At 41.6% G+C, this 25,796-nt stretch overlaps 1 protein-coding gene across 1 annotated transcript in view; it reads right to left on the bottom strand.

The window, feature by feature from the left end:
- NPSR1 (neuropeptide S receptor 1) overlaps window positions 1–25,796 on the bottom strand; it is a gene marked incomplete at both ends in the record, with an annotated part of 61,213 nt that overhangs the window by 25,038 nt on the left and 10,379 nt on the right. The window contains one exon of the mRNA XM_082499052.1: window positions 21,543–21,675. Within this exon, the coding sequence (XP_082355178.1) occupies window positions 21,543–21,675 (133 nt within the window). The remainder of the gene's footprint in view (window positions 1–21,542; window positions 21,676–25,796) is intronic.

Genomic DNA, 25,796 nt, shown 5'->3' with positions numbered 1-25,796 from the left:
GTTCTGTGTATTGCTAGGCAACTGTGTGATGATAGGCTCATTTAATTCCTCAGAAAAATAGGCAGAAAATCAATTAATTACATATATTCTCTTTTGATAGAAAATAAAAATACCAGCAAGTGATAATTTGTGACTTTTAACATAAGCCAAATGTATATTCACAAAATTATGCAGACAAAATCATTCCTTGTTGAAGGGAAGACAACAGCACTAGTATGACGGGCATGGTAGCAGTTTGCTCTTGAGGGGAGGTGGCGTTTCTATAAACTAATTTAAAAGAAAAATTCCATGACACTTCAATAATAAGGAAAAATAGAGGGAGGTAGGGAGGAAAGATGTCTTTGCCTGGGGTGCATAGGAAAGGAAAAACAGCCTGTTGGGGTTTGCACAACTTGGAGCCGCCTGAATCGGGCAGGTCTGCAACCCTTCAGCTGCCTCCTCCCTGTCGCCACCATGGCCGCAGACAGTCCTCAAAGGCAGAACCAGTTATCTGCCTTTACAAACCTGTCAGCATTTCAAAATGAGGGATATTTAAATAGCATTTATCAAAAAGACCAAGAAAACTGACTGAGAAGCAGCCTGTTATTGCTAGAGGAGACTGAAACACTCTGAATATAGTGCTACAGCATCTATGGCTGGGAAATATGGCAGGTACTGAAACAACCTATGAAAATCCTGGGCCCTAAAGACCAATTTTATCCAAGGGTCTGTCATGGTCAGCAAAATCCCTTTGGATTTTTTTTCTGGGCATGACTGAGTACAGGCATTGCCTCAACACATTTGGGCACAGGAACCACTCAGGTCAGGAGGTGATCGCAGCATCTTGGGTGGTGGGTGCTGCCTCATATGGCCGACAAGCACAAAAATGTGAAAAAGAAAACACTGCCCTTGGAGGGACAAATCTGAATGTGGACTTGCTGTTGCTGTGAGACAGACAAATTTTCACAGCAAAAAACCCTCCACAGAGATAGAAGTCCATTATAGAAAACAAATGGAGGTAATTAGCGATCTAGCATGGGAATAGAGACAGGTTACAACTGTCCCAGTCAATCTGTTCATAGAAATTCATTGATTTGATGGCATTGCCAAAGGGATGTACCTTGTGCAGACTTCAGGATGTTTCTTTCATTACAACTGAGGAGGTTTAGACAAAAATCTGTGCTAGCAAGTCTGCAAGAAAATATCTCTATCATTTGATTATTAGTACTGACACCACTCTTCCCTTTAGACACTTAGCCTAAAGATGCTGAGTCTTCTCTGTAAGAAGTGGAGAGCAGATTGTTGGTAAACTGCTGTGGGTAAAAAAGCTCCATATGTCATCTCAGCTACAGTTTGATCATTTTTTCCCCTGATGAGAACAGTCCTATTAAGTTGGATGTGGTGATCCGTGACTTGTTGGTGAAGCTGTGCTTCTTACTGAAATTTCATCCCTCTTTTCATATCTTTTACAGAGGGATTCCATTTTAACGAGGGATGTTTTGTTCTGCTTTGTTGACGGTACCACGCTGCACAAGGCACCGCAGCAGCAGCAATGTTTTTTAAGGGAAGACAGGGGGTGCGAGTTCCTTGTCAGAGCGTAGCTTTTTCCCATGGCTCATTTTTTGGGTACCTCTCCGTGTGCATTCCCATCACCTGCCACTCCCCAAAGAGTACATCCTCTGGAAGTGTCAGAAGCAGCAGTTTACTAACACCTGCCTGTAACAGAGTGACAGAGACTTAAAAACAAAAATGGCATCACTGCTCTATTACAGCAATAGGGTCCTGTCTGTGATTTTTGAAGTTATGAGGCAGCCATCGCTGTTCTGCAGCTGCTGCTCAGTATCACGCTTAATGTGCTGTCAGCTAATAAGAGACAGCGCTGTGAACTTGCCTTGCAAGTTAGTAAACCCGTAGCTGATTTTGTTACAGACCTGAGGGTGCAAGCAATTTAAATTTAAGTGAACTTAGGGCTCCTGAAGCGGCTGGTTAGCTCGAGGACAGGCGCAGGGGAGACAGAGCAAGAGAAGCTGCCCCACCTCCCGCAGACACCCCTGCAGCTCATTTCGTTACATTCTTACTCCCATTCTTCCTTTAGTCTGTGCTTTCCACTGAAAACACCACAGGTGGCTTTGCAAGTATTTGCTGCACTAGAAATAATTTTGTGACCGTGTTAGCTAGAAAACATACCCACCCCGATGCTCTCATTCAGCAGCTGATGGTGAAACAGGTTATGTACCTATACGTACCTGGGCACCAGTAGGACAAGATACCCACAAGATACCTAGAAGATGCCTTTTAAAATGACTACATTTTAGCTCTTAAAACACTGGGCCCCCAGGAACCCATTGCAGTGCCTCTGCAAGAGGAGAGCACCCCGGCAGTCCATTCATCCCCGTTGCAATCACTCCAGGTGCCTTTGCTTGAGTTTGTAGCTGTTTGCAACCCCTTGCACTGCAGAACATCTGGGCACAGTGCTGGAGATGGCACCAATGGGGGGGGAATGGCTGGCACCCCCAAGGGCTGCTGTGAGCCAACCCACCCTAAACTGAGCTCTTTTGGAAGTGTTGATATGGAGCAGATGTGGTTGTGCTTTAAATGGTGCAAGGATCCCAGCTCTCTGCTGGAGCATCCCAGGCAAAGGGGGGGAAAAGCAGGGGCCAAAATTTGGGGTGCACTAGGCTCTTGTGGGGAATCAGCAAGCAGACCCACAAGCGCTTTGCTCCGCGGCAGTGCTTGCACTGCAGCAGGGCTGAGGCAGCAGGTTTGCCACGTGTACCAACGACGTGTACTACACCGCTTTTGTGTGTTTTCTCCTTCAGGCCTGGGAGCCTGGAGCAGAACACGAAATGAAATGGGTGAAACAAAACCCACTTGAAAATTTTCAAGAGGAAATCTGTTCAGTTCCCTTCTTAAAGCTATGTGGATTTTTTCAATGGCAGAATTGATGCTTTTTTTCTCTTTCTGGCTCATACGAAGTGACAGGAGCTTTTGCTGCACTCAGTGAGCATTTATTTATTTATTGCATTTCTTACATTTCTGCTCTGAGGTCCCCCTCCCCCTGAGATGAGGCAGCCCTGCTAGACTAGATTTTGTAAATGGGGAATGTGGTGAGGTTCCAGCCTCAATCCGGAGCTCATCCAGGTTAAAAGATGAAGGGCTGAGAAAAGCACGTACTGCACAACGTTAACCTCTTAAGAAACAGCATTTACAAAAGAGCTGGAGAGCAGGTCCCTAGGAATGAAAAAGCAACATGTCCTGCCACTATGAAGGGCATTAAGGTTTTGTTTATTTTGCCTTTATTAATAAATCTCTTCCTACCATTCCTTCCCACCCCACCCTTGCTGTGGAGATACAGCTGGAGGGGCACAGGGGTCTAGACTGAACTGGCAGCGCTGCAGGAGGGAGCACGGCATCTGCCAAAATAGGGTAGGACAAATGGAACAGCGGCAGCACATCAAAAGCAGCTGAGGGTGAGCAAGGGGGAGGACTTGGCTTATAATACCAGGTCATCCACATCAGCGGCGGTTTCAGTCCACCGACAAAGGTGAAGAACTGATTGGAGAATTGTTTTCTTGTAAAATCGGGATGTATCATGAAACAGTCAGGAAAGTAAAGGCAAATGATTTCCATTCAAATGTCCCCTTCTTCAGACCTCTGCCAATACCATGGTTTGGGATTGGCAGTTCCCCTTAGGGGTCTTGTGCAGGGGCAGATGAAGTCGATGATAATTCTGAATGTTAGGACAAAGTTCCCACTTCCCATCATGTGTTACTTGCACTTAGATGAGACCATGGTCTACTCGATAAAATGTTATTTTGCTGTATACAGTTGCTCAGTGGGAAGTTCTGCGTAAAGAGAGACATTTCTTTGAACAGACCTTATAGAATCAGGTGAATATAGTTTTACACCGAGGTTTGAAGAGCGGACAAAGAGTTTCAGCAGCTGTTTACACAACAAGTAACAGCAAAACTGCAAAAATCATAGTTAAGGTTCCTGTTTAGTCGAGTCCTGTGGCTGTAGGTTTTGAAATAGGAATCAAGCTTCTGTAGGTATATGAACATATGACTTATGCATGCCCGAATATGTAAGTCAAAGTTAAGCAAGAACAAGTGTTCGATCACTATTATTTAACTGTTGGGAGAGTACATTTCAAAAGCAACTCATTAATTTAACTCCCTTTCTCTCCTGAAGGCAAAGCAGAACAGGTAGAAAGAACAAGACGAGTGAGGGGAAAAAACCTGCATAGGGGAGGATGGCCTCAATTAGTGTAAATGCAGAAGTAAAGTTCCTATGGATCAGCTTGTCTTACCTACACACTGGAAAACAAGGACATGCCTCCTGAAAGGACCTAGAAATCATACTGTTTGTAATTCATTGCCTCTTCATTTATTTCAAGTGGTGCCTGTCCTAGAGTTTTCCAGAAGAAATTTACCTTCTAAGATACCAAGTACCAAACAAGCTCATTTTAATTCTATCCTCCCCCAACATCTTGTATGTAGGTTCTTTCATTATTTCCTTTTATTTCCCAGTAATGGGTCCTTTTTTGGCAACTCTTTACCCCAAATGTTTTAAGGACCGCACGTTCATATCTTGGTCACAACAGCAGCTGCATGATTATTCTAATCTAAAAAATGTGGACTGCCCTGTGATACTTTCCGTTGGTATTCAGGCATTCAGGAATTCAGGCATTCTGGTCCTTATAGTCACCGAGTACCTGCACTTCTTACAATCCTGTCTTCGTAGTCTCAGATATTGTTGATGTAGGTACTTTAGTCTAAGTAGGAACGGCAAGAATAAAGCCTTCTTTTGACCCTTGCAGCAAATTGTAAATCAGATCCCCACGATGCTCAAGCAGTGATATTGCATGTTGCAGCTCAATATTTTGCCAATCGTAGGCTTGCAATTACAAAACAGTAGAACGATCTTCATTCCCATTTTTGTACCTGATTTGTCTCCCCCGGTGTTTGCTGATAGCATGAAAAAAAGCATACTGGTAAGATTGATTGGAGAATTGCCTTGTAGAATCATCATTTACGTATGGTCTGGACCTCAGTCCTATAACTGGGCTGAATTTGGCCAAAATGGACTTCTGAGCATTTGGCCTGATTAGAATAACTAAGTTTCTATTGCACCACAAATGATATCTTTGACCTGAATTCCATAAATCCTGTTAAACCTTTGTAAGCATTTGGTAACCAGATAGGCAATGGAGTTAAAGGAAGTGACTCGTGTAAAACACGTGAATGTGAACTGTACAAATCAGCAGGTGAGGAAGTACAGCATGAAAATTCTGGGTGTTTTGTCCTACAGCCCTTTGGAAAGATGGGAAAAAGAGTGTTCTGTGGTTGGTGGCACAAAGACAGTCTCACTCAGGGTAGTAAATAAATATCACTACTTTAATATGCAAGAAGGGAACAGAAAAAATCCCTGCCTCCTTAATGTAGCTTTTTGTTTCAGTGCTTTTTAGTGCATGCAAAGGCTCTTTCCAGCATAATTTCCATTCGATTGCGATTAGAAATGCTGCAGTAGAGATGATGGACTAAAAGGTGTTAATGATGTATTTGTACACCTAATGTCAAAAGTTTAAAGTCGTATCCTTTAACGGGAGATAATGAGATCCTAAATGATGATTCTGAGTAAAGCGTAGTCATTATGGCCGTACTGCTGGCAGCACAATGCTCGTGCAATCCTGTTTTAATATTTACTGCCAGCGTATGAAGAAACCAGGTAGAAAACTCGGCGCACCCAGCTTAATTTATCAAATAAAGTCAAACTCTCTCATAAAATAAGCATCCCCTGTGTCAAATGACACTCCTGCCTGTACTTTCAGCAGGGAATCAAACAGGAATCCATATAAATTAGAGGCAATGTGTTTTCCAAGCGATTCAGAAAGAAATCCACTTCCCTCCTTAATGCTGAAACGTTGGACCCAAAGGATTATACAGCTTGGCTGCCAAGCACCTTTTATTAAAAACAAAAACAAACGTAGCACAACTGTCATTAGGATTTGAATGTCTGAAACAGGCTGAAGGTAGGAAAACCATAATCAGTCCTTCAGGACCACAGAACAATTCTGTAGCTGTCAAAACAAGAATTAAGCCTTCCTATAAACCGACATAAATTGACACAGCAAAAGCCGACTGCTGCTGATGTAAAAAATACATAGTTCAGTCCGTTGGCTGCGGAGTGTATCTACAAAGCATATTCAGGGCTACCACTGGGACACAGGAAAGGTTATCAAAATATCAGCCATCCTAAAGTCTGCTTTTGCTCTGGGGCCCCAAAGAAAACCCCGAGTTCACTTCTTGCCCTTCACTGTACCACGCTGTGTGTGCTGAGGGTGATAGGAATATAAAACCAACTTTTCTTCTTGCATTCTGCCTTGACCAAAAAATGGGTTGCTTTGATGAAAGTAATTTACAAAAAGATACATTAAACAGGACTAACGTTTCGCTAGCCAGACTTAGAGATGCTGCTGCTCTGTTTTCCCAAAGCACGTTACTAATATAAATAAAGGGTGTGCTTAAGCCACCGACGACACCGTGTTGGTGGGCTGTGGCACAGTATGGACCTCGTGCATCAGTTGTTTGTTGGTATGACCAAGTCAGACCTCTCTGACAGCGTTGGATGTGCATACTCCTTCCCTGGGGTCCTGAGTGGTCAACCTGACAACGATATGAGGGCAAGCAGAGTCCCTGAGACCTGCGCCGAGCTTTGCTAAAATGGAGTCAAAGTTTCCCACCAGTGTCAAGAGTCTTTGCATGAGATGTGATTTTTGGTTTGAGGGCTAATCCCGCCAGCAACTGTGTCAAAGTTGCAATCCCGGCCCAAAACTGAAATCACGGCACGCTAAAAACATAAAGGAAATTAGTCTTTTCAAAATACCTGGCTTCTCTTCCTGACTAAAAGGGTCTGGGTATCTTTGAGACGAATATACAGATAATTCAGTGAGATTGATGAGTGTAGACTGTAAACAACAACTCTCATTTAAAGCTACAATCAATTTACTTGTGCCTTTTCCACATCCTCTAAGTCAGCATCCTAGCAAAGTTCTTCTGAAATTGGAATGTCTTCAGAAAGAGTGAATGAATATGGACTTTTATATTTATTTACAGTTCATACCAAAAAAGTAGAAGAAGCTTCATGCAGATCACAGTGTCTTTCTCCACTTCTGCAGCAATGAATGATCAACTAAGAAGGGATGTAAATATTTTTAGCAACCTCCTAGGAGAAATAGATAACATAAGCCACACACTGTATAAATCCAGCAATATCTGATGAATTTATAACATCACTATATTTTCTGCAAAGTATAGAGAAATACATTGTGGAAACATTATTTGCTGAAAACAATGCTAACTTGGCAAAGCACTTATTTGAAAATGTATTTGATACACTAACGAGTGGGTGTTTAAGGATTTAGAAATACAATTGAAAATGCATAATGCTATCACGCAAGAGTAGGTAGTCCATTTGCTTGTGTCGTTTCAGGATGATCAAATTAGTTCTGAGCAAGAGCAAAATGTTTTGTTTGTGACGTTATCTGCACACAAAGAGGTCCAGTAAGAGAAGTCAAAATAATTTCCTTTTCCAGATCCTTTCAGATTTACATTGACATTTTAAGCCGTGTAAGTGAAGCACAGGGTTATTTAAAAGCATACCTGTAAGGGATATGGTTTTGGAAGCAGTGCTTTGTTTTTGTGATGGATCCTATTGAATCAATTTTTCCAGTCTATTTGTATTAGCTATGCAGAGCGTTCACAGAAATGCAATTGTGTATTGTAATTTCACTTTGATCACAGTCATTTTCTTTCTTGTGTTTCCCAAGCAGTCTTCTAGAAAATACATCAGTAATGGTATGCAGCAGTGGATATTGAACTGCTTGCAAACCACTCAGGCAGCTCATAAAAACATTATTAAAAGGTAAATGCCCTTTGTGCTCATAACTTCTAAACTACGCAAGCTGAAGTGCTTTAATACTTCTAATGCATTGTAATATCTTGAGATGTGCTCTGCTGGAGGCAGTGCTGTTGGTTTCCAGCGGACAGCTTGTGCTCTCCTGTCAGTCACCGTTTTGATTTGACTCTGACTCTCCCTCTAGTTCAAGAAGACACGTGTCTGAGTGTTGTTTGCTGGGGAGCTCGATGACAGGCAGGTGGCACATACACTCTTCCTGGATACAAAAAGATCCTTCTCAAAGCACGCTGAAGCATCTCCCTGGTACCAGGAAGTGTCCTCCTCCCAAACCATGGGGCCTCAGAAGATGCCAAATCCTACGAAGGTGCTCTGGGTTACCTGCTAACTGGAGCCTGTCCCAAAAATTGGGGCTCGGGGAAAGTTGTGAAGGCCACAGAGGGAAAGAGGACTTTCTGTGCCCGTGTGCTGTGAGCACTTCACTCAGTAAAATAGTAATGGAGCTATTTTAAACACATCCTCGATGTTCACGGAGATGTTCACATATCACTTTAGTTTCTGGATGCATTAAACAGATGTCTTCCCCTCTTCTGAGGTCATGCCTTGCTCAGCAATCTCCATGAATGTAATGTTCAGACATGTGAGTTTACTCCTTTACCTAAAGAACTGGGAGTTCATCTGAGGATGTGCTTTCTCTCAAAATCAGACCCTGTGCAGGTGGCCTGCAGCTTTCCCCAGGTAGTGGAGAGCCACAGCTTTAGCAGCTGAATGAGTATTGCCAAACCTCATAGTTTACTGGGGACTCTTCCCATTATGGCAGCTGCCCTGAGTTCAGTGTATTTTTTTTCCTCATTATAGGTTTTGTTTGCTGTAAGGTTTGCTGCAGTTCTCTTAATCTTTTGTCTATCATCTTGCCTATTTCTGCTTTAAACTAAGCATAAACTTTACACTGCCTACAGGGTCCAGGTTTTGTAGCCTAAGAAATCTTTCTGTAAATCACAGTTATAAAGGTTGCAGAATATGTTGGAGTATCTAAAATCTTCATGCAGACAGCAGAGACCAATCTAGCCAGTATCAAATTGTCAACATATTATTTATTTTTTCAGTTGGCCTCAAGATCTGGATCCCAAATAACAATTTCTCTATTGGCATATGATTTCCTTCAAAAGGGAGATTATTTTTCCCTTTTGGTGTATTAGTGGAATACACTTTCCTTTTCATAGTGAGTAAACTGCACTGCCTTTTTTTCCCCCTCTCCACTGCTCCCTTCCCCATCCTCCACTCACAGTTCTAAATGCTGATATTTGATAATTTGACAAGTTTGGTCTAGATAGGAGAGTGACTGTTCCTCCCAGAAAGAGCACTTAAAAGTTATTTTCAAATGTGCGGTTTACGTTTTCACCGTACGCAGAAGGCGGCAGCAGGCAATGAGCTGAAGTTGAAATTTAAGCACACTAGCTGCTCTGTGCTACGTGCTTTTGAAGACAGTGTGTGCTTACAGCAAGCTAGCTTCAGAGGGCAATACATGGTTTTAATGTCATTGCTGACTCAAAATCCATACTTGAGGTAGCATACACTCACATTCCCCCCCCCCCAGACACAGCGCAAAACACTTTCGTGCTGGTTTCCATCAGCCACCCGTTTGCTCCAAGGCCTCAGAAGATGACCAACAACCTCCGTCCCACCCACTCTACAATGAGATCGCTGTCATCCGAGATGTGGCATACCTACACAACTCAAAACTTCTGTTTGAACAAGTTTTTGCTGTGGAAGAGACAAAAAGGGCTTTTGAGAAACACCTGAAGAGTGCAAAATGTGCCATATTTTGAACAAACCCTGTTAGTTTACTTACTGCATGGAAAGCAAACTGGGCACTTGGAAAGTACTTGATGAAAACCACGTTTGTGGTGATGGGGCTGCCATTCCAGTTAACTTGCCAAACTACAAGTGCCGGCGTAATCATGCAAGGAGACTTAGAGACAGTCTTCGCTTATAGCCAGGTTGCAAAGGTACAGGACTCACTACTGATTTGTTTGTTTAAGAAGCTTCAGTGTTTGAGAGAGGTAAGATTTTGCAGCATAATATTATGAGAGGATCCTTGTGAGAAACCCGGTTGATGTGCAACTGATGTGGTTGACACTTATTAATATTAGATCAGATACCTTTGCAAAGCAAAGATTTCAGGTGGGTGGGGTTTTTTTCACTGTGTTGTCTTTTGTACATTAAAATTTCATGAGAGTGTCTGACTTAGAGCAATGGGATTTGCCACTAATAACTCTTTGACACAAAAAAAATTAGTTGCTGTTTCATAGGGAGTTTGAGTATCACAGAGCTGTAAGAACTCATCAGAGATGATGATCAGAGATTGGAAATGCATACATTGGACAAGCGAAGCAGTGCTGTAGCACAGTCTTCACGGGTCCCATGCAGCCAGTACTGTGAGGCTTACTCCAAATGGGCCGTGCCATCTAACAAGCCCAGTATTTAAAATGTGTCAGGCTTGCTATGTGCCTGCATGTACTTCTGTCAGGGAAATCCAGGAACCCAAATTTAAATCGATTCTGTAAATGAAAGATGGAAGAGGTGTCATGGTAGCCTCCTTTTAGAGAGATGAACAAAACACTGAACGACCCTCACTTTTCCAGGGTTATGTACAAAGCTAGCCTCAGAAGTGGTGACGCTGGATTCCGTGCTAAGGCTGACAGAAAAAGCCACTTTTTCTTTTCAGCCCTTTTAGAGAGGATCTGCTACTGACTTCCATGAGCAAGGGTCCATGGCCATGCAGTTCTTGAGTAAAAGACTTTAAATAAGAGAGAATGGCCCTTTGATTTTTAAAAATTTTGCATGTTTCTCAAAGCCCCGTCCAACCTGGCCTTGAACACCTCTGGGGATGGGCCTCAACAACTTCTCAGGGCAGCCTGCTCCAGTGTCTCACCACCCTGACAGTAAAGAATTTCTTCCTATTACCTAATCCAAATCTACTCTCTTTCAGTTTACAACTATTACCCCTTGTCCTATCACTGCACTCACTGATAAAGAGTCCCTCTCCACCTTTTTTTGTAGGCCCCCTTTAAGTACTGGAAGGCCGCTATAATGTCTCCCCGGAACCTTCTCTTCTCAGGCTGAAAAAAAAATAATATTTTTTTTAGGAAATAGTTAAATTTCTCTTTTTGTCATGTTTTTTTTCAGGTTCCTACAGCTTCAAAACAAACTGTTTCCTTGTGCTGAAACCCCCTATTCCCCACTTCTAGTCTGCAGCCTTCTGTCATGTTTGGATAATATTTTGTCTGTCCTTCTCTTATGCTAGTTTACAATCAAATGTTTACAAACATCAAGATGTTTACAAACATCTTGCAAGAAAAATTGCAAGATCCTTATCAGTCTAAGAAATCAGCTTGATCAACCAACCACTTCTGCTTTTCAGTGCTGTTACCCCTGTTCCTTAAGAAGCAGCGAAAAGTCTGACTTGGAAGTTAAACGTTTGGGGGTTTGTCCAGATGTAATTTCCATCCTGTTTTGCCTATTCCTGTTCTTGTTAAGCAATTCTTCACCCTTTTCTCTTTCTTGTGGCTGCCTGCCTAACTTATTAGGAACGGAGAAATATATGACGTACCTGGAAGTTTCTTTTGGATTTCAAAGTTTGGGCTATGGAGTTTAGCCACCTCAGTTTAACACTGACAAATGTGTAACACGTTGATATGTCCTGCTGTGCTTAATAAATAAGTAAATAAATAAGTACTGAGAAATAACTTGTCTGTAAAACTTTGTATTTGCGGGTGGGTTTTGAGTCAGAGCCTTCTGAGGTCGGATTGAAACGGTGGAATATCAGGTTCATAGTTATCAAAGACAAATAGTAAACCTGGCATAATTGGTGACGTATGAACATAGGGGGGATCTATACAGTCAGCTTTAGGGATCTAAATTAGGAATTGAATCCTTCTGTCCAAGTCAGTGAAACTTAAAGGCAGCTCAGAGTGTTTTCCTCTATTGGCTATAAATGGAGCACAGGGAGGGATACTTCGTATCTTACATACCTAAGTGAGGCACCTAAAATAGATGGCATGAATAATCCCTAAAATGAATACCAGGGTGCAAGAATGCAGTCATGAAACTTAATCCAATTATCTCTATGACAGTTATGTACCATTCTGCTTCCCAGGACTGATGTCGAGCCGTATGCTTTCTTTAGACCTATTTCTGTACGCGTGGCAAGAAGCTAACAGAGCATTTTCTCTCCACTCTCCCTGCTAATAATGATGCTGTATAAAGCAAAAGCTGCAACGCCTTGAATAACAGTAACTTCCCCAGGTGAAGAAGGTCACAGATTAAAATCCCTTTGCCTCAAAGACCTGCAAATGTAGGTTGCCACCAAAGTACTCAACCACCTAGCTATAAGAGAAAGAAGGTGTCTGAAGGTATTTGCCTAATTCACATTTCACTAGGCTAACTAGAAAAGCTACTGAGATTAGAATTTCGTTGTTCTTTTTTGTGTTTCCTTTCAAATACCGTGTGGTGACTTTAGCATACGTGCCCAGACCACATTGCATTTTTGTCTTACAGCCCTCAAAAGTGCTGTGTAGTTGGCCAGGCAAACCTTTATAATCTCCACACAGCCCTACCGGTATCAGCAGAGCTGCGATGGCGCAGTAATTTAGCTGCACAGCGCAGGTCTCGGCACAGGGTTAGAGAAATTGCATTGAAGGTGAAAGATGGGGAAAAAGCTACTGGCAGAAACTGTCTGAAAGGAAAGGCTTTCATTTTAGTCACACGGATGTCTAGTCAGGAAAAGCATTTCTATGCAAAGATCTGAAATAATGACAGCTCCTTTTAAAATAATAGAAATGGTACATGTGGGTCTCCTATGTGGAAATCTGTAGGTGGGGAAGCGGAATCAAGTTTAGGCTGTGTGTGTCTGTTGAAATGAGAAGACGGTGCCTTTGTATGAAGATAGGGCATCTAAGGTCCATTCATCGTTTTTTAATCCTTTCAGAAATGACTTATTACCCCGGAAAAGCAAACAGGGCAACTGATTCCATCTTAGTTTAAAAATGTATGATCTAGGAAGAATTTCGGAAGATAGGATCGTCACAAGATGTTCCACCTATATTATTATTTCCAGTGTGGGAGTGTCCAGGGTCCCAGGCCTTAGGGATAGCATTTGAAGCCACTCAGGGGTGACTTAGGAACAGAAGTCTGGTGCCTGCTTGTGATTTTAAATATGCACGTACACTAGAAAGGAATAATCATTGTGTATTGTATTGAACATGCACAGGTGTGCTGGAGCTAGTTTTTCACTGCTTTAGAAGCAGGGGATTTGTGGAATAAAGCCTATTAAGCCTCCAAAGGTTATATAAGGAAAGATAGAAATTCTTTGCACAGGAATCCACACCTCTACTGAAAATATGTTACGGCTCCACAAAATAAAAGTTACAAAAAGATTTCCCTGGCTTGAGAGTGTTAGAGTGACTGAGATGCAGATGAAATGAGGGCATCTCATCTTTGTTGCTACATTCTCAGGCTCCCAGGTAGTCCTGTGCAACTTGAAAAAACCCACATCACCATATCCTACACCGAAACTGGTACTGGCGTGATTGGCAAGCAGGGAGAGTGTGTCTCCTGTTTTGCAGTTGCAGAGGGAATAGAGTTTGTATCACTAGGTACTTTGAAAATTGCACTCTGAGCACCTATGGATGATGAACACACAAACTGTCCTCTTTCGGAACAATTTAGTCGAGTATGCAGATGCTGTACATTGAGTAAATAGTAAAGAAGGGGGTTATTTCATGAGTTCTCTTTGTCTCCGGGGACCTCAGCTCTACACTTGGAGCTATGCGGCAGAGAGTTTTTTGCTACCTGAAGACCACTGCTCAGAGACAACAGGCTGAAATACGCTGGTTTAAGGATGCCTGCCTAGTGTGTTGTGATTGCATTAATTACAAACCATGAATCATGGACATCTTGTTCCTGCATTTGTAAGATTAAAGTAGGCTATATAAATAACAGTCATTACAGGGTTTTTAAGTGGATGACCATTCTTGCTTCCAGTAGCAAATTTGGAGAGCTCATTATCTTTATATTTCCACTAATGGGAGGGCCATTGCATTCTACTGTTATGGATACAGCACTTCAGCTTTTTTTTTTTTGGTTTTGTGCCAGCGCTACTGTTTCTGACTGCAGTGAGCTACAGTGGATAGAGTCACAGCAAACACGAATATTGTGTACAGCCCTGGACTTCCCAGTGGGCCCTTAAGAAGGTGTCTAAAAACATGCGAGCATTAGCCAAAATATAGAGTACACAGGCTTGGGTTCAGGCTGGTTAAAACCACTTTGCATTTGGTTTGGAATTGGAAACTAAAGCAGAAGAAGTAGTTGTCAGCAAACCTACAGCTCATTTCTACACTCTCGGAGGGTCCCACTTCTACAAGAGCTCCCTGGTGGGGCACTAACCAGCCTGCTTTTGAGAGTACCATATTCTAGACTAAAACTCTCTGGGTACTGCATCAAGATCAGCTCCATCGCTGTTTCTTTGGCTTTCTGAGCATACTTCCATGACTCCCATTCTCTTGCCTGCATACATAGAAGGCGAAGGCAAAGTCAATCCAACTGCCTTAGACCACATGATTACTGCCAGTCCTCCAAGGCCACCTTTTTTCTTAGAGACCTGGTCTTGTGGGAGCATAACTTTACCTTTCCAAAGAGAGCCCGTCTTGCACCAAAAGCAGTTTCTTTTACGTTAAACCTTACAAGGAAGTTGTGTAAATAGACCGAATGTTTGTGTGCTAGCCTCAATTTTACTGTTCTTCTTACACTACTAGACTGGATTGGAGCAATGTATTTTCAGGGTGCCAAGTTCTCTATGTCAGACCTCTGGCTTCGTGATTTCACCTCTAAAACATGAAATCTACTTTGTTTTCCGTGTTCATTTTCCTTTGGCTGTATGACCAAACACCGTGAAATAGAGGTCCTGATACCGCCCAAGAGACTGTGTCTCCTCCTTTGCATAAAGCTTCTTTCTGTCGCTCGGTTTTGATGCTAATGCTCACTCTTGGTTTCCTTGCCTAACTTCTGAGGATATTCCACTTTTTAGTCCATCTACTTCAGGCTTGGTTTTGGAGAAAATGCATTTTAAGTGGGACGCATGGATTGGATATTTTCTATTTTCCTCAGGAAAGATTGAGTCTTGTGTTGATCAACCCTATATGCAGGCAAGAATGATTATATATAGACATACAGAAATATTCCTGGCTGTTCACACAAGAAATCTAAGAGTATACTAAAACATGACTCGTAATATCAAACTGGAATTGTATAGCGTCAGTGTCCAAGTTACTTATTACAATCTAGGGTACTATGACTCATCTTCAAATCTGAGTTAACATTCAAAAGAGAATTTGAGTTTCTGCTAGGCGGTATTAAATTGCTAGAAATGGCAACGGATATCAAATCTGGTTTGCCATGTGCTACCACAGGGTATTGCAGGCAGTGACCACATTTATCTTATCCTGCGTTATGTCTCAGTTTTGATACATACACTAATACATACCTGACTTAATTTAAGTCCCACGTTGTTTTCCAGTTACTGAATTAGTCTTCTTGGCAGGATCAGGATGGAGAATGATAGTTTCTTCTCCAGGCAACTAATGCAGCCATGCAATGAATTTTCTTATTCACTCTGAGTCCAGACAACTAGACATAGTTTCATGGGATGCACTGAATAAGTAATGTTAATATTGCTGTGTTTACTCCCGGAGAACATTTTTGCTCTTGGTAAATTGATTCTCATTTATTCTGTGAATACAAAATGAACAGTCGTACTAAACACTATAGTTTCTCTAGCCTGCAGAGGAAAGGTGGATATAATCTATTTCTTTCCCTGTTTTTCAAGCTGTGTGTACACTCGGGTGATTTGCAGAGTTGTTGGGACTTCCAGTTAGGTGTTTGGGAATCAGGCTACTTCGAAAATTGGGGAGTTTAGCTGCCATTGGGTACTCCAGCAAATTTCAGTGTCTGTGCCTGAGGGAATATAAACAAATCCCAGTCTTCCTTCCCAATTTTGACATATCCTTTTCAGTAGTGATGGGAACATCTAGTGTAGAAAACAGATGATGCATTAGCAGAGACTGTTTCCTTATCATATATTAACTACAGTTTCAAGAGCTTTTAGGACATAATGAACACAAGAAATGCAGATATCCTCCTTTCAATTTTATAAATGAACTGTGCAGTACTGTTGTAACTTCTTCCAAGTCTTCTTTTCTGCAGGTCAGATATTGAACCATTTCCTTCACATAAAAGGAAACAAAAAAAGCAAACGCTTCTCCCCTTTCCTCAGCCTTCATTTTTTTCCAACAAATTAGCAGAAAGTAGAGGAAAAAGGCATGGATTTCTGGGAACTGTTGAAATAAACTCTATTTCGGTTCAGCAGTATGCATTAGGTTTCTATGCCTTGGGTAGGCAATCATGTAAATCAGATGGCAAGTTCCAGCCAAGACCCAGCTGGCAAGGTGTAAGTTTTCCAGTCTAACTGGGAATTCTATGGGTTCTTTGGCTGCCAACAGTCACCTCCATTAAGGTGACTTGCTGAGTTAGCTGCTAATTGGCTCTATGCAATTAACTTCCAATGCTCATAATCACTCTGATGTCTAAGGTACTTGTAAAACTGATGAATTCATATATATGATTTCTTTGAAGTGGGGAAATATTACAAGTACCATTTTCCAGATGAAAAGCTGGAACAGAGACAATTATCTGTTAATATTGTTCTACATGTTAATTTTGGTAATAGTGTTATTATATTAGGCTTTTGTACAGATCAGGGAGCAACAAGTCATCTTCATTCCTTCAAGTCCCATAGACAAGGAAGCAAAATTATGAAGGACAGGCAAAGTCCGTTAAAGAGGCCAGAACCATAATGGGTTTGGTGTAGGAAGGAAAAAAAGAAAAAAAAAAAAAACAAAAAAAAAGAAAGAAGGGCAACTTCTAATCTGCTTGTTCACATCTAGCCATTGCAGCAGTAGAGTCAGATGCACCTCTTTAGTGCATCTAACTAGCAGATTAGTTGGCAGACTTGGGATTTGGTATTTACATCACAATATAGACTGTAGCTAAATATTTTTACAAGTTGTCTTCTGGGTTTTTTTTTTTTGTTTATATGTAGGCTACCACAGAAGTTAGCTGATGTTCTTTTACTTTCTCTCTTCTTTACAGCCACAGCAATACATACGTGAGAATGCATTTCCAATCCAGTCTATTGGCCTACAGCTTAAAATTGGGCATGCAGTAAAGTGCCAACTTGCATTTCTACCGCTACTAATAAACGAAATCTAACACTGTTCTTAAGGTACCAATTTCTGCTAAAAGCTGGAGTAGAAAGAGAAACTCACAGAGCTAATGGTCATGACATTTCCAGATCCAACTTTTCAGATGTTAATTTTGGAGAAAAAAACTCAATAAACTATGCACTAATTAAAAGGAACTTAAATACATCCCTCTGTCACTGGTTGATGAAATTGCATGAAGAAAACTGAGAAGTAAATTACTTTTTGGCAGATATTTTTAATGTATTTCTTGATAGTTTTAGAATTGGTCAAATAGTAACAGTTTTTGTTGAATGGACTGTTTAGCCAATAAATTATATTCCTTGTCCAACTCTGTTCAAATAATTGTGCTTTACACATGCTCATGTCTGCTGGTTTTACATTTTGAGAGTAGGGTTAAGAGGCCTTCATTTGGTAGAGCTGGGTAAAGTGATCTAAATGGATATAAACATGTGGACAAACCATCTTTTCTGAAAACAACCGTGTTTCACTTGAAAATTTCCAGCATGACAGAGCACCTGGGAACTCGCCTCTCTGTCAGACCGCAATCTTTGTTCTCGAACCGCTCAACGAGTTCATTCAGAGGCAAAGATCTTAAAGACACCGAGACTCTGCAAGTTATACGAAACGGCATCAGGTAGGGAGAGATGTGAGGGGTGTCCTGCCAGGACAGATAGCTATGCCATGAGCATAACTTGTGCTAAACTCAGAAGAAATCTATTTGGGAAAAAGTGTTTAGAAATACCGTCCTCCCAGGGTAATCTTCAGAGCTTACACTTTCTGAGAAATTAAATTGCCTTGGAGATAGAAATCTGCAGGAAACTTAGCTTTAGTTTCAGCCTTCATAGACGAGCTTATTTCTAAGAAAAACATTTCTACAAAAAAGGGGATATGCCCAAAAGCAGACTGAACACAAGGCAAACATAGTAATATTCCTCTTCGTTAAATTAGCTGATGCTGAGTGATTAGTACTATTGTTCAAGTCAGCTGTTAACTCTTAGCTGATTTCCTAGTGCTTAATTCCCAGATAATTTCAAAGAGATTTATGCATGAATTGAGAGTTAAACATCATAGACTTAAATGCGGTACCGACACATGCATTGTATAGGCATATTTTTAATATGAAACATTCTGAATCCAGGCTTCAGCAACATCTTTAAGCACATTGAAGTTGAAGGGATTACTCACATTCCTACAGATCCCTGCACCCTCGAGCACCATGTTGAATTATGGGGTAGTAAGGGATCAGTATGAGTCTTATCTACGAATTTTCCGAGTGGCTTGCACCACTGAATCCTGGCGGTGTTGAAAGAAGCCTCAATCAGTTAGTTACTCTCTTCTGCATCTGGCTTGGCAACCAGTCAAGGAGAACAACAGTGCTCATTTCCTATTCATGTATTATGCACAATTTGCTTTGAATACCTTGTTTATTCTAACACGAAGTATATATTTTAATTTCATTTTGGTACTACATTAGTGGGAAGACGTGAGAATTGAGAACACTACTCAACTATTGAGCCACAGATCAATAGGCAAAAAGTTTTTAAATGGCTTTCAAATGCCTGCATTGATAAAGCTATATCCATTATTCTTCTCTCTGCTACCGGGGTAGAAATAATAAATATTTCAAGAATCCCAAAATAGATGGAAGTAGTAATATTGACTAAGCAGAAACTGTTTGCCAGGAGATTAGGCTTTAGCTGGTAGGATTTAAATACGCCTGGCATGTCAAAGCAATGTGACAAGCCAGTGTTTTCATAATGTTCTGCGTCTACCTCATAACTTGTTGTGAAAGAATGATGACTGTTGCCAGCTTGCTTTGTTCTTATTAATATTTTTGAAGATAAGAAAGTGAAATGGCTCCCTTTCAGGAATTAAGTCATTTCTTTGTGCCAAAATACTGACAGGAACTCTTGATGCGGGAAGATAAATTTGAGTTCTGACTCCTGCATCACAAAAAAGAAGTCAATGCTGCTTGAAAGGAGCCTTGCTGTTCAAGCTGGTGTTACTTCTTTTAATATTGCAGATGTGAATGTCAAGCGAGTTTTCTCTGTGAATTTCTGTAATATGAAATGGAACAGACTGTTGAACTCAGGCACTTTGAAGCTCTAATTTTAAAATTCAGGGATAATTTTAGGGAGGGGATGTCAGAAGAATCAGCAAGTAGAACCCATGGACCTCAGTAAATATTGTAACGTCAGCTGCATAGCAGTATTTGCAGCCCACTACTAATGGGGTATTTGCCTTTGTTGTCTTTGCCACTGATTATTCCAGGTCCCTCCAAGCTGCCCTGGCAATGCTTTCCATTCCCTTCATGTAGATGGTATTTGAAGCCCTGGTGAATAACTCTCTATCCACCTCCATTCTAATCCAAGAAGTCAGCCTTTCCTATGGGTCCAAAATGGCAAAATTCCCACCCGGGCCCTTATCCAGTGCAGCAACAGCAGTAGCCTCCTCCTAGGACATCTCATGTGGACCAGCCTTCTCCTGCGTTATCCTGGTACAGACATTTCTGTCTGCTTCTTGTTTTATTCCTGTGAACTGGACACCTACGTCCTTATGTTGTTTTTTTCTCTGCTGCAATAAATACATTTGTTTTCTTACTAGGACAAGACCCTTTTATGTTTAGTTGACCTCTTCGCTTTAGGACCCATCTTCTTGTACCATGCTGGTGTATGTATTACGTGTGCCTTTGCTCTGGCAGCAAGCCCAGTCCTCGTGCCTTCTGTGCCAGATGGACACAGAGGGTCATTTTCCACCCTTCTCTTTTCCAAATCCCTTCTCATGATGGTTGCTCCGGTACTCTGCTTGCTGATGATGGTAGGTAGAAAATGGACAGTGTCCGCCTAGGGCTTCAGTTGCTCTTCTGCTCTGCCCACACTAGTGCTTGACTGCCTACCTTTTACCATCTTCCATATATTCGTCTGGGATTGGGAGCTCTTTGAGCAGAAACTGGCTACTTTCACACTCCTGTGAACACTGTAACACTTCATCTGTGATTGATGCTTCCAAACTGTGCTGTGAGGCTGTAGCAACATGCCTTCCCTGGCGGAAAATACCGCTGGCACTCGAAGGAAGTGACATGAAAGTCACAATGGAGATAAGGAGCAAAACCATTTATTACAGATGACTCCCAGAACAGGAAAAACAGTCATCAGCACAGACATCAGAGGAGTCACCACAACCCTTCACCTCCTCACCACAACCCTTCACCTCCTCACCTCTTACATCGCCTGTAGTTACAGGCCAGTCCCTCTGCATCACTTTGCACACCTTGGTCTAACTGTTTCAACCAAGAGCAGTTCTTCAAACGTGACAAGCTCCTGGGCAGATGTGGTTGAGACCATGAGCAGGAGTTCATTTGCTTGCAAAGAATGCATGTTGAAAACTGGAGAGTGTAGTCCTTTGTTTTTCCAGTTTAAACAGAGACAAAACAGACATCAAAGGAGGATGCAATATTGCTGGGAAATCACATGTTAAATAGATCTTTAGTGGAAAAGTGCTGTAATTCCTACCATATCTTACAAAAAAAAAGCAACAGAAAGCATATAAACATTTCCTATATACACAAACAATACAACACAGCTGTCTTGTAAGCAGGGATTAGTAGCAGGACACTGTTATAGAAACAGCACATATTTTCCCTTGGGAAACTTAAAACGCCAGAAATTTAGTCCATTCAAGGCCACAGAGAAACAATGTGCTTCTTATGCTCGTTTCCTTTCCTAGTTGCCGAGATTGACATTTTACAAACCAGGTTTCTGTGCATTTTCCATTTTGTTTAGAAACTCCAAAGTTCTTGGATCAACATCCTTTTTTCCATTAAAAAAAAATTAGCTCAATGCATTCCTCTCCACATTTACATTTTTATATTTCCCTGACTTGGTTAAACCAGACAACATGAAGTTATTTTCACTCTTGAATGCAAGAGTGTAATTGATAGAGCAATAGTGTTATGAAGTGCTTTAGAAAGGGTTTTAGTAGAAAAACACAAGAGATTCATCTTAAACTAGTTTAAATTAAACAGTTCCATGACAATAACTGTGGACATAATTTCTGGGAAATGTGGATGTAAATTCAGGCTGGAAGATAAGATTCAGTGAAATCAATGAGTTGCAGCTGCTGCATTTGACATAGACATTACTACATCTAGCAACATCTTTTTAGATCAAAGCCCTAAGATAAGCAGCCATCCACCTATCTTATGGCAAGCTGGAGCTGGGCAGTAGGTGGCAACTGAATTCTTCACCACTCAACTTGTATTTTCTTATTTGTCATTTTAATAATGATTCCTGTGCACTTCAGATGCCCCTTTCCCCTCCCACACACTACCTGTGATTGCCAACTGTGTAACGAAGTAGGTCATTCGAGATTTCCGCTTCCTCCTCCAGGTAGAGAAGAGCACGATGGCATTCCCAGCAATTGTGACAATAAAAAGAATCCAAAGAGTCACCAGCTGCTCTGTCTGCATTGGAAAGAAGGGGAAAAGGTGTATCAGTAGGTAGATGGGTAGTGAATTGGGTTAAGCCAGTCAGTTATCCTAGGACAAATGAGACGAGAATGGAAAAAAAGGAGTGAAATGTGAGTTTTGCCAATTGATTTCCAATTATTTAGTCTAAAAGATATTCTTGTTCTCTCAGAAAATACTTAACATGCATCACTGCTGGGGACGTTCATTCCAGTTTGATTTGCAGTGGCTGTATATTACTTCTATCTTCACAAAACCACTAGCAGTGTCTGTGTTTGGCGCTTAACACCAAAATGAGAGGCAGCCCTCAGTTTTCTTGTGTTGCTCCAGCAAGCTGTGAAATAACCAGCTGCCTCACTTTGCAAGGAATATTGATAGATGGGCTCCTTCGGAGAAACGGGGGAAATAAATACTTCTCTCCTTCCCAGCTCCAGTGAGTCCGGGTCATCCACAAGCCCTGCAAAATTCAGACATCCACTCCATGATCTAGATGGGCACCAAGATTGATTGAAAAGAAAGCATGACCAACTGCAAGGAAAAGCAAAATTTTGTAGCGAGCGATACGCGATGACAAAACGTCCCCTAGTGGTAGTGTGTACAAAGAAAAGAAAGGAAAAAAGTTATTCTCGCTCTCAAAGCATCAGGATCATCTGCCTGCAAGAACAAGGGTGTATGTACCCATGTTTGCTTGTTTTGTGAGCGTGCACCCAATCTTCTCCCTCCTTTTGACCTACCAAAACCCATTTGCTCCTCTCTAGATGCAGGATAGTTATTTTTCAGTGACCATTCTGTAGGTTTCCCCTTGCCACGTGAGAGCGTGAAGTTTATGTTTTCTCCATAACAGCCAGCTGGCTCTGATGCCTGAGAAGCACTGAATTTGGTGAGCATGGGGTCAGCTGGAGAAAATATTCTGCATTTCTGCGGAATCCTCACTTATAAAAACCTGTCCTGTATAAGGCTGCATGTAGTGGCATGGAGGAAGATGTTGCTGCCGCTCTTCTGCAAAGACAAGTAGAAGAGAGGGCATTTTTCACAGTAACAGTTAGGTTTGAAGGACATAGAGCAGGGAAGCTGAGGAGAAAAAATACCCTAATGTATCCAGCAGCAATAACATACACATTATTATTATTATAGTCAAAGAGAGAAAAAAAAAAAGATATATGGCTCAGCAGAACTGGTAGTTATAAATGTAAACCAAATTTCCATAAGGGACCCCTCTTCCAGAGCCTGCTGCTCCTGAGCACACACCTGCCTTTGATGTTTCAGGAGGAGACAGTTGGTATGAATGAAATACAGAAGAGCCTTCAACCCTCTGCTCCTCCTTCTCATGGCTTTCCAGTGCTTCAGATGTGTCAGTTGCCTGGATTCACACCCTAGCAACTGGGGAGAGTCTCGGATTATATCAATGCAGTCATTTGGGATCTTCCAGTTCCTGATACCAAACCTGTAATGTGGGAGCTAGTGGAAAATGGAGGAGACAGATAAAGGCTGCAGTTAAAGAGGGGTCCCAGCTGTAGTTAAAGAGGCATCCCAGCTGCTGGCCCTACAGAAACGACCCCCAAGGCACTGTCCTGACGGGGTGGGGGGAAGGAGGTTGTCAGTGAGACAACCTGACTGGGCTGATGATGGAGCAGACGGAGAGGAGAGCACTCATTAAAAGCATTTGACAGCCCCTAACCCACAACTTTGGCTGAGCAGAAACCAGGGCTGCTGCTGCCCGCAGAGAGAAAAGAGCTCAGCTGTGAGCATGGGGAGGGAAGGTGATATGGCAGGAAAGGAGCAGGGCAAGGAGCTTCTCGCTCTGCTGTGAGCTTTAGTGCCTCGTCAGCTCTTTGCTCCCTCCTGGTCAGCAGCTATGGTCCCTCCTCTACTGGGGTCCCACTTGTGGGAACCAGCCTCAGCTTTGCTCTAGGTAGGTAGCCACGCTACCCTGTGGGCTACGTGGGCGTGCAGGAAAGGCAAGACTCAATGTATGAGCAACTTGAGGGTGCATTCTGCGCCAGAACCCACAGATTATCTTAAGCATACAATGAAAGCTGTATTTAGATAGTTTCGCTTTTCCCAGCGTGATAACTTTTGCCAGCCTGATCTACCATTTGGGTCATCTCACCTAACTTTAAAGCTCTAAAGAGAGACAACTACTCTAAATTGTCATAGCATAGCCTAGATAATAGCAGTATCTCAGAGATGAGTCACCATTCATCTCACCTACCTTGGGATGGTCTGTCTCCACTGATTATAGAGTGACCTAGATAAGACAACTTGTGTGGGCTGGATGCTTAGCTTTTAGACAAAAAAACTCCACCTTTTTTTGGGTGTCTGCAAATGTCTTGAATTTCTTGGAATTTTCCCTTCAAATTGTGTGTCAGAGACATGGTGGAACTATTTTTACAGGGATGCTTTGCTTTGTAAATGAATTGGAAGGAAGTGTCTTTTTGGAAGATAATTAAAATTTAAAAAGTTAAGATTTCACATCACTGCTGTCCTTGAAATCAGTGGGTTCTCCTCTGGATTTGGTGTGTCTTTTCCATTTCAGAAAAGATCTTTCACTCATGAAGAAAATTGAGGGGCAAGGCTTGTTCCTATATTCTCTGGTATAAAATTCAGGAGAGCATTTTCCTTAAAAAAAAAAAATCTGTATTCCTATATTATACCGATACAGGTACAAACAGAATAAGGATCTGACACTCAAATATTCTTCCGATTCCCACAGAAGAAATACCTATGGAGCAACAGAGATTGTGTTAGAGGGGTGTTTCTCCACCATAGGAGCACAGCACATATGGTCAGTATAAATCCCCTCCTGCCAAGTTAAAAAGCAGTGCTTAACAGTTTAGCAATTTCAGGCTAAGGCTCTACAGAAATATACAATTAAACCAGACTACAAAGACAACCTAAAAGGTGCAAAAGCTGAATAGCGGAGAGGTAAGTTTGAAAGGACATAGACAAAGGAATAAAGCCAAAGTTTCTATTAATCTATTTGTGGTAGCTGCCATTTGGAGAGAAGAGAAACAGATCTCATTTTTTGGGATTAAGGAGCTATAACAATAGGCAATTTAAATCTCTGCAGTCTCTCTCAGTTTGTGTTAGCTTGCAGAACAAAAACTTCTGTGGTTATTAATGGGATGCCCACCTTGATAAAGGCCTTCATGGAAGCTAGGATTAAAATTCAAAATGATCTTGATGAATTGGAAACATGCACTGGAAAAAAAAATCAAGATGCTGTTCAACAAAGGAGAAGTGCAGGACTGCACAGTGCAACGGGGGTAATCACAACAGGTTGGGCGAGCCTTCGAAACATCTCCCCTGCATGCAGCAGGCAAAGTGCCCCACAAGTGGAACATGATTTAATAATGTCACCCTGCCAAGAGAGTGATAACCACCATAGTGGGATCAACACTAGTCTCGCATTCCTCTGCTCTGATTCTTCCACTGTACCCAGCTGCTGGACTATGCCCACTCCTGGGCGCCGGGCTTCCAGAGAGACACTGAGCAATAAATCGACAGCAGTCTAGAGGATATAGCCAGGCAAAAAAAAAAACCAACCAAACCCGAATCAATTAAGTTGCTTAATCTAGAAAAAGCAGACTGCAGGGAAATATGAACAGAACCTTGAAGACACAAAAAGATTGATGTAAAAAAGGAAAGGAATAATGTCGTCTTCAGATCTACTGCAGATTGGCCAAAAATCAGCGAACTAAAAATATAGCACAGAATACGGGTTGATCATATTAAAAAAATTGACTGAAAAATATACCATATATGTAGATTGATTGAGTCAGTGAAACCCCTATCTATGAAGGTCTTAAAACGTAGCTATTAGATTAGAGGGATAGCTGCTTGATCCTTGAACTTCACTCCAGCTGCATTTTTCTATAATTCTGGTTTATTGGTCACCTTAAGGTTGCTTAGACACAGACGTGTTTCATTTTGTGTCTTGTTTGTTCATCAAGCAGAAATCCTCTTTTTGCAACAACATTCAGCAAGGCGATTTACAAAAAACATTGTTTAATAGTAGGTTCCACAGACATCAGCAGCATTCTGGATAAAAAGAAAGATAATAACATCTCCCAAACCCCTGTGTGGAAGCTTTTATTTTGGGAAGAGCTGCTTTTGCA

This window comes from Vanellus vanellus (assembly GCF_965231255.1).
Source record: "Vanellus vanellus genome assembly, chromosome: 2".
NCBI classification, from domain to species: Eukaryota; Metazoa; Chordata; class Aves; order Charadriiformes; family Charadriidae; genus Vanellus; species Vanellus vanellus.
This window is presented reverse-complemented; position numbering and strand designations above follow the sequence as displayed.